Genomic DNA, 10,576 nt, shown 5'->3' on the forward strand with positions numbered 1-10,576 from the left:
AGACCATGGCGGAGACTGTAATAACGAGAGAGCAGAGACAGACAACACAGACAGAACATTGGGGTTGACAGATAAGGCTGGGTGTTCAGAGGCAGCCTCCTTGGCTGGGTCGGGACAGGACAAAAGTTCACAACCGACCTCCTTGGCAGACACAAAGCACACAGAGAATTCACAAACTGCCTCCCTAGCCGTGACAGGATGAGCAGGGAGTTCGCAAACGGCCTCTATATCTGTGACGTTGCTGGGCGCCACCACTTCCCCTCTGGAGAAATTATAGCTGGTGCCGCTGCCTCTAGCAAATCGGCGGTGGAGTACGCGGCCCAGATGCACTATAAAGCGATCCCCATGGTGGGAAGCGTTACAGACAGAGGAAATAGTTCAGAAGCTGGAGGGCTTGAGCGCTGGTTTAGGGATGCCAGCTGCACGTGCCGACACCAGCGGTGGGTCCTCCACGCTGGAAGCTAGTCTGGGATACCGAAGAACTGACCTTGATACTCTGGGTGTAACAGACAGGACGTGACATGACTCTGTATGATCGGCTGGGATGCGACGTGATTCTGGATGATCAGCGGTGACTTGAGTGGCCTCATGAAGATCACCTGTGACTAGACTTGACCCATGACGATCAACTGTGACTTGACTAGACTCATGAAGATCAGCTGTGACTAGACATGACTCAGGAAGATGTAACGAATCAGCTCATGACAGGAAATATGAATAATTAACCATAACTAGTTATAATTAACTATTTATATTTTAGATCCGCTGTAGATATTTAGCTGACCTCTCAGGGTCAACTGTCTTGTCAATTCTAAGAACGTTAATTTCCTGGTTAAGGGAAATAACTTTCTTACTGTACAATTCTACAAAGCTTGTAGCGTAAATCTGCATGATTAGTGACTCCGGTTATGAGCAAACAATGAACACGTCAAGTGTGATACAAGTAAGGTTTTATTAACTACATAAACACTTAAACTAGTCTAACATACTACATAAACACATAAACTGGTCTAACATACACATACACACACACACACACACACATACAGTTGGTATAGGAAAGGGTTAAAGTTTAACTCAGCACAGAAAGAGGCATAAAGAATGAATTTTATGGAAAACTTTGCATATTCAGCAGATCTAAAACCTGAGGGAAAACGTCAGATTCTTAGCTCAAACACACCTTGTAAAAAGGTGTAACTGATACTTAATGCATCAATTAAAACGACTAAGTTTGATACTTGCGAGTCTGTCTGAAAAAGATTCCTGATGCAATCTTAAGGCCCAAGATCTTGCTGAAATTAGTTGATGAAAAGAACCAGTTTGAGTCAGAGAATCTTTGGTGAATGGAAAAGTCAAGGCCGAAAGGCCTGGCACCATGCTTATGGTATCCTGCAGCGTTTTCTCACATCTTCATCTGCATCTGACCGAACCACCGACTGGGGCGGGTCACATGAAGTGTGGCCTTTAAGGTCGGAGAAGATCCCCGCCTTTCAAGATGGGCTTGTCCAATGAAAGAGATGGAAATTTCCTAGCGGGAGGTGGCAATTGCTGGAGGATTTACGACCCCTTTGTTCTCTAAGCATGGTAATTTGCAAATGGACTTAAATCGAAATTACTAACGATTCTCAGGGCCCTAATATATATTGCCTATGTACCACCATATAATATACACGCTTGTTTCGATCATAAAAAAGCGAATTCATAGATACTAGACATGAAATAGTTACTTATATGAATGAGTGGTTTATCGTAAGCATGAATAAAAATAGTCTATAATACAACAGATTAAATACAACACAGCAATAATATACACACTGGCCTGAAGAAAATGGGTGTTCATTCAAAGAAGGTTTTCCTATGAATTAATTAGTAGAAAAGTCAATTTCTCCTGTGCATTTGTGTCCCTTCTTATGAGGAAAATGAGGGAGTTTATCCCCTGCATTCCTTTTAGGCCATAAAACCAGTGATATCAGCTAGGCAAGGCTAGGCAAGGCTAGGCAAGGCTAGGCAAGGCTAGGCTAGGAGGCTAACGGGGCTCTATAGAGTAGCTATCAAATGATAGGCGCTAAACAATACTCAGCAGAGCGAAGGGATCAGAGTGAGTGTTAAATAGTGAGGGAGTGATATGAAACAGCTGGGTGCAATCAGTGTTGTGTGCAATTAGTGAACCAGCTGTGTGCAATCAGTGCTGTGAATGATGGGATATGTAGTCCGGGATGATATGCAACAGTGTGAGTGCGAGAGTCAATGAAAATGGGAAGGGTGACCTCTGATGGTTAGCCGACGGAAGTTCATGGACCGGATTCATGACGTGTATATTTATTATGTATATATAAATACACACACATGCATGTATATATTTAAGAAAAATATGTTACGTTTATATATTAAATATATTTATATATTACATAATTTATATGAATATAAATATATATATGTAAATATTTTCAAAATATATACTGTATGTGTGTGTCTTTATATACTGTATATATACATAATAAATATACACAGTACACATACATATATTATGTAAACAAAAACTTTTATTTGGGATGCGATTAATCGTGATTAATCGTTTGACAGCACTACTTTTAATAGATTTTAATTATATTTTTAAAGTTTATTAAAGCCATTTAATAGACAAAATGATAAAAAAAAATTAACTATTTTTGATTTTTACTTTTATTGTTTTATTTATAATTTATGTAATTTTAATTACTTTTTATTTTAATTAAAACTTTTATTTTTACTTTCATTTTTTAATACTTTTAATAAATGGAAGAAACTTTTTTTTGTTGCCCCAGATTTTAATAGCATTTTGAACATTTATTAAAGCCATTTAATGGAAGGGATAATACAGGTGCATCTCAATAAATTAGAATGTCGTGGAAAAGTTCATTTAATTCAGTAATTCAACTTAAGTTGTGAAACTCGTGTATTAAATAAATTCAATGCACACAGACTGAAGTAGTTTCTTTTAATTGTGATGATTTTGGCTCACATTTAACAAAAACCCACCAATTCACTATCTCAACAAATTAGAATACTTCATAAGACCAATAAAAAAAATTTTTAGTGAATTGTTGGCCTTCTGGAAAGTATGTTCATTTACTGTACATGTACTCAATACTTGGTAGGGGCTCCTTTTGCTTTAATTACTGCCTCAATTCGGCGTGGCATGGAGGTGATCAGTTTGTGGCACTGCTGAGGTGGTATGGAAGCCCAGGTTTCTTTGACAGTGGCCTTCAGCTGTTAATTATAATTTTCAAAAAATATTCAATTAACATTTTAGTTTTTTACTTTAATTTAATTTATATTTGTTTTTCTAAATTAATTTTTATTTAATTTAAATGTTTTTTTGTTTTTTTATTTAATACTTTTACCTTTTAATACTTTTTGACACTTTTAGTTACTCACTCACCAACCTATTACCTTACAGTCTCAAGGAAGCCGTCAAGATGAGCGTAACATCTGCTCTGCTAACACGCCTGCTGTCCTCCTCTCTTCTCTGGACGCAGGTGCGTGAATACGAGGAGGAGATCAACTCTCTGAAGGAGCGTCTGATGATGTCACACCGCAAGCTGGAGGAGTACGAGAGGAGGATGTTAACTCAGGAGCAGCAGACCAATAAAATCCTGCTGCAGTATCAGAGCCGACTGGAGAACAGCGAGAGGAGACTGAGACAGCAGCAGATGGAGAAAGACAACCAAATTAAAGGAATTATTGACAGGTAATTAAAAAAAAAAAAAAAAACGCTGGAGAAACATTGAGCGGTGGTTACATGATCACACTCGCTGTGTACTTACTGTACTTCCGTTCCTTTGACAAGGACCCCTTATGTAATGCTGTTTAGAAATAGTGGCCCAAAACAGTATTTGTATAATTAAACCAAACTTAAAAAAGATCTGAATGACATTGCATTGAGATAACAAAATATCATACTATCAAAATGTCAAATCTAGTGGCATTCATTTAAAGAAATATAGCACACTTTCACAAAAAGTGATAATACATTATATACACTACTGTTCAAATGTTTTTGAAAGGAGACAGTTATGCTCATTAAGGCTGTATTTATTTAACCAGAAATACAGTAAAAACTGTAATATTGTGAAATATTATTAAAATGTAAAATAGCTGTTTTCTATTTGAATATATTTTAATATGTAATTTATTCCTGTGATCAAAGCTGAATTTTCAGCATCATTACTCCAGTCTTCAGTGTCTCGTGATCTTTCAAAAATTATTCTAATATGCTGATTTGCCGCTCAAGAAACATTTCTTATTATTATCAATGCGGAAAACAGTTGTGCTGCCTCATATTTTTGTTAAAACCATGATTTTTTTTATAAATAGTATGTCTGAAAGGACTATTTTTTATTAAATTGTATTAACTTTCTATTACATTTTATTTTTACAATTATTTTAAAATAGTTTAATTTCCTTTTAATTCATTCATTTCAATTTTAATTTGCAGATACAGTATATTATTTGATATCTCATTTTTTTAGAATGATGCAGATGTCCAAATACTTTTTAGGGTCACTGTGTATATGCTTTATACATTTTATAAGGGGTTCTCTAAAGCGACTGCCATTTATGTTGAAGTGTGCCACTCTCATGTTAGTTTAACATGGACGTCTCAGTCATGTAATTGCCATGTTGTGTCTCCTCAAAAAACCGGGTTCATTTCCTCCCTGTTGTTGTTTTACTTTGTTTCATTTCACCATTTTTATTACGGTGTTATTTGGATTCTTTTCAGCTGTATGAATCTACAAAGATCCATCTTCCAATGTTTTGTTCACTGTTATAAATGACATCACCCCACCCATTGGTTGATGAAATGATGATGTAACTTCCTGTAATGCAGCACTTACTCCATATTCTATGTCACAGAGTATATTGCTATTTCAATCCAATTCTAGGAATGAAGACATGGAGTCAAGACACTCAGATGATGAAGGGAGACCTGGTTCTTACTCCCAAAAGGGCATAAAAATATAAATCATCAAGTCTCTTCCCTCCTTGACGTGTATTAGTGCAATACCTTACTGGAAATGATCTCAGGATGAACGGGATGTGTTTGCAGTATATATTTGTCATTTCAAGCTCTGCCGTCTGAGGAAACAAGTTTGACATGGACAGATTGTGCTTGAGCGGAAAAGAAAAGTTGCTTCATGAATTGCTAATGTTTAAGAAAAATTGCCATCTGCACAAACTTGGTCATCCATTAATAAAAATCTGTGATTATTTATTCACCCTCATGTCGTTCCAAACCTGTATGCTATTCAGTTTTCAGTGGAATGCAAAAGAAAAATTAAATTAAATTAAATTAAATTAAATTAAATTAAATTAAATTAAATTAAATTAAATTAAATTAAAATAAATTAAATTAAAATAAATTAAATTAAAATAAAATAAATTAAATTAAATTAAATTAAATTAAAATAAATAAATAAATATTTATTTAGTTAGTTTATTTATTTGTTGGTTGGTTGGATGGATGGATGGACAAAAAAGCTGTTTTGTCCTATTTGAAGTATACACTGTATAGAGAGAGTAATACAGGTTTAAGAATGAGATGAGTGAGTGTGAATTATTTCAGCATATCTGCAATAATAATGTTTTATTATTTAAAAAGCCTTTATTCGGCTTTTACCTGTTTATCTTGAAAATAGAAAAGGTGCTGGCTGATTTCTCTTCCAAATAACCATCGATGATTGTAGCAGAACATCTTGAAAATACCCAGAATCCTCTCTTCCTGAACTGCCTGTTCAAGCTTCTCTGCTGCACTTCTCTCGTCACTGTGTTCCGGAACATACTGCGTGATGAAAGTGTCTTACTCATCAGAATAGATCATATGTCAGATGTTCATGTTCTCCATATCTCTATGTGCTATCACAAGAACAGCGCTCTCATGTGTCAGCCGCTCCTCATCACATTTGGCTTTCAGTTGTTCAGGCATTGCGGGAATATCAGTTTCAGCGTCAAGAGCATGCATTTTCAAATATGCATCAGTAAAACTTCAGAAACAGGCTTGTGTTTGCTCATATTCAAACACAAGCCTCATATATGACTCCTAATGTTTAAATTCATGGCTTAATCTTACAAAACCTGGTCAAGGTCATGTTTCACTCCAAAATAAAAAGATGAAGGCAGCACATTAATCATTAATTTAAACATAAATTTTATATTTTAATAAGTTATGAATTAATTTTAGTTGTATATGTATATATATATATATATATATATTGTAATTGTAATTGTGCTGTCAAACGATTAATTGCAGTTAATCACATCCAAAATAAAAGTTTTTGTTTACATAATATGTATGTGTGCTGTGTATAATACACACACATGCATGTATATATTTCAGAAAAATAGGTTATGTTTATTTATTAAATATATTTATTTATAATATAAATTATATTAATATAAATATAAACATGTAAATACATGTAAATATTTTCAAAATATATACTGTATGTGTGTGTATTTATGTATACATAATAAATATACACAGTATACACATATATTATGCAAACAAAAACTTTTTTTTGTATGTGATTAATCGCGATTAATCGTTTGACAGCACTAATATATATATATATATATATAATGTAAATGAAAGTATTTGTATATCATGTTATTTATGCTTTTCTACTAAGTAAATGTACAAGCGTTTTCACAGCATAAAATACAAAAGGGGCTTCATTTGCTTTATGCAAAATACATATATTTATTTCCTTTGATTTTGAGGTGAAATATGACCTGGATTTGTTTTCAACCTTTACAGATAAATATTAACACAACAAACCATAGTTGTGTTCAGTATGTTTCAGTGTTATGTTTCATGTGCAATACCAAGATGATGCAGTATCAAATATTAAACATGAGGTAAGTGAGTTGTGATACAGGCACTTATAAATATCTTATTTTGTGTGGTGCTGTTTGTGAAATAAACATAGAGATATGAATTATAGATCAAGAAACATAAACACTGAGTTAATTTAGGACTGAAATTAATTCTTAGAAAATCTTTTTTGCAATGTGTTGTTGATATAAACAATAACTTGGAAGATATTTGCACTGAATTTTTGTTTTTCATTGTTAGCCTTTCATATATCGATGTATAAAAATTAGTGTATTAAAGATTCTATACAGTTAGAAACCAATAACAAAGACATTGCTTCCCTATAAATTCTTTTAAAAGCTATTTATTCAGAAATAGAGTATAGATAATATATATTCTGTATACAAGTTATATATATATATTTAATTCTTGTATCCAAACTGTGTGCAATAAATATGCCTTGATACTGTAGCAATGTTAAATAGCACAATGAAGTTTTACTAACGATTCCTTCTCATGACCCTTCTGACCTCTGCTTGTGAAATGTGACCTTTGTTAATAAAAAAAATAAATAATCACATTGTTGTGAAAGACATGAGCGGACTTGAAATAAAATGAATGATTCTGTATTTTTTTAGAAGGCCTGAAGCACTTATTTTGTCTTTTAATTTTGTTTGTTTTTGCTGTTTATTACTTTTGCATTCGATTTTGTACAAGCATATATGTACATTTATCAATGGAATAAAATATCCAATCACATTGTTTTAAACCTAAACTGTGCAATTCATTATTTACTTGTATGCTAAAACTAGAATAAGTTGTCCTGCAATAAATAAATGTACCATTTCATATGAGTACACATCAAAACAATGAAACCTTTCATATTCAAACCAAATGCATGCATTTAATGTCAGTTGTCCTGTCATGTGCTCATATTGTCTTGTCAACATATATCAAACCAAACATCACAAGACACATCATTCCTTACAAAGCCATTGTTCAGTTGATAATCACACCGGTTTTGGGCCTGTGGTTTGTTTTGCCTAAAAACAGTATCTGATGCGATTTCCAGGGAGTTGTGAAATGTTCATGTGGGGATATGAAAACATCCCTGTTTGTGTATGAACCAAACGTCACTTTGATGCGTTCTGGCGGCCACTTCAATGGTGTGTAATTGCTGAAATAAGCTGCCAGTAAGAGCGGCAGCCATCGTTAGAAGCCGTACAACGTGGCCCATTTTCATTTATCAGCTCCCTTATTCCCATGGGATGATGGAAATATGTCATTATATGACATAATGTGACATCTTTTTGATGGAATTTCTCACAGTAGGCTTTCCAGATCAGACCAAATCAGCCAAACTACAAAGCTTTTATCGGTCATATTTCTGGCTGATGAACACTTCTGTCTGATCTCAATAAAGTCTGTGTGCTTTGGAACTAATAATGTCTTTCTCTCTCCTTCGCTTCCTTGTTTTCCGTGAAGACTCATGGCCGTGGAAGACGAGCTGAGGGGAGGGGTGGTGCCTGAGCACAAACCCAGGATGTTCGCAGAACAGGTCTGTCTTCTCATTCTGGATCTCTCCTGGACTGTTCTGTCCGTTGTTTGCGTGTCTGTTCATCTGTGTTTATGTTGGAATGTCTTTGCTCGTTTGCTCTGCCTGTCTGAATGCTTTAGGACTGATTTCCATCGCTGGTGTGATTATTTGTAGGTCAGAACTCACAGATTCGATCCACTTGAGGAAGAGTAGCACTCAATTCTGATGATGATGCTAAAACTTATTTATTTATTTATTGCTCAGAGGAGACTAAAAGGGGTCATGTCAAGAGGAATCAACTTTTTCTTTTCCTTGAGAAGAATTTAAAACTGTAGCTTTAAGTCTTCTTTAGTCCGAAAATCTGTTTTATATTATTATACAGTAGTGTTCAAAAGTTTGGACTCTGCAAGAAAGAAGTCTCTTATGCTCACCAAGGCTGCATTTATTTGTTCCAAAAAAATAAAATAAATAAGAAAAGATTAATAAGAAAATAGTTCAGTAATATTGGGAAATATTAAAATATTATTACAATTTAAAACTACTTTTTCATATTTTAATATATTGTGAAATGTAATTTATTCCTGTGTGGCAAAGTTGAATTTTCAGCATCATTACTCAAGTCTTCAGTTTCACATGATCCTTCAGAAATTTATATTTCTGAATAATTTAATTTTAATATTAATATTTATTTTCTAATATGCTGATTTACTGCTCACAAAACATTTCTGATTATTATCACTGTTGAAAAGGTTTTTTTGCTTAATTGTTTTTTTTTGTGGAAAACTTTTTCATGATTCTGTGATAAATAGGAAATTCAAAAACTGCTTTCATTCAAAAATGAAATACTTTGTAACATTATAAATGTCTTCACTGTTAGTTTTGATCAGTTTAATGCATCCTTGCTGAATGAAATTATTAATTTATGTTTTTAAATGAAAACTTGCTGGCCCCAAATGTGGAAATAATTTAATAATATATATATATATATATATATATATATATATGACCCCTATAATATTGATCTTAATTATGTTTTATTTAGGTATTAATTAGTGCTGTCAAATGATTAATCGCGATTAATCGCATCCAAAATAAAAGTTTTTGTTTACTCAATATGTGTGTGTACTGTGTATATTTATTATGTATATGTAAATACACACACATACAGTATATATTTTGAAAATATTTACATGTATTTACATTTATATATACATAATAAATATACACAGTACACACACATATATTGAGTAAACAACAACTTTTATTTTGGATGCGATTAATCGCGATTAATCGTTTGACAGCACTAGTATTAATTATTAAGATGTTGCACCTACTGTAAAATGCTAAAATATATAATTTCCTCTTGATCAGAAATGTTTGAGTTCATACAGAGATTTTATTGGAGATTTGATATCTTTGCAAATCTAAGTACAGTTTGAGACACTGTTGTGATTTCTTCTGAAACTCTCTTTTGACTATTAGGGTCTTTTTTTGCTCTCCATTCAGTCCTATTGCTGTCTAGGTGAAACATTAGCGATATTATTGAAATATTTCCAATGGGATAGTTCAAAAAGTACAAATACTTCAATACGTAATTGGATAATTCTTGCATTTTTGAAGCATAATTTGCTCAGTGTTGCTTTACCTCAAGTGGAAAGATATTTAGCTAAGCATTAAACTCCAGTACCTCCTGTAGGAATGTCAAATGCTTCATGTTTCTTTCCATGCGTCATCCCTCGCTTCTTTTTTATGCTTTGATTTGTCATAAATGGTGCATCGCTGTACTGTATGTTACAACAAACACCAAATTCTCAGCAGTTCCAGTCTGTACACACGCCACTCGACCGCTCTGAGCAAATGCTCCAGCAGGATCTAAATCGACTTCCGATGTGACTTTGAAAAGGAGAAAATCAATAATCCTGTTTCTGACAAGATAAGATGAGATAAAACGTGTGAGCTGTTTGGGATCAGGAAAACTGCTGAGTGGACAGAACCGCAGACAGACGTTCAGCGCTATCAGCACAGATTCTCCTGCAGAAAACAATTAGCATGTGAAAGAAAAGCTCAGGTGGGCATCAGAAGATGTTTGGAAGAGGCGAGACTGCAGGGGTTTCGGAAGGAAACATATTTTTAACATCCATTTTACACATTTAGATTGCCCAAATGTGGGGGGGGGGGGGGGGGGG

The 10,576-nt window shown here is 33.8% G+C and overlaps 1 protein-coding gene across 4 annotated transcripts in view; it reads left to right on the top strand.

The window, feature by feature from the left end:
• Positions 1-10,576, top strand: part of LOC107592452 (ras/Rap GTPase-activating protein SynGAP-like) — a 152,002-nt gene that overhangs the window by 128,027 nt on the left and 13,399 nt on the right. For all 4 annotated transcript variants that reach the window (XM_016281967.1, XM_016281965.1, XM_016281966.1 and 1 more), the window contains exons 19-20: positions 3,519-3,730; positions 8,339-8,411. In XM_016281967.1, the coding sequence (XP_016137453.1) occupies positions 3,519-3,730; positions 8,339-8,411 (285 nt within the window). The remainder of the gene's footprint in view (positions 1-3,518; positions 3,731-8,338; positions 8,412-10,576) is intronic.

This window comes from Sinocyclocheilus grahami, unplaced genomic scaffold (assembly GCF_001515645.1).
Source record: "Sinocyclocheilus grahami isolate Dianchi unplaced genomic scaffold, SAMN03320097.WGS_v1.1 scaffold153.1, whole genome shotgun sequence".
Lineage (NCBI taxonomy): Eukaryota > Metazoa > Chordata > Actinopteri > Cypriniformes > Cyprinidae > Sinocyclocheilus > Sinocyclocheilus grahami.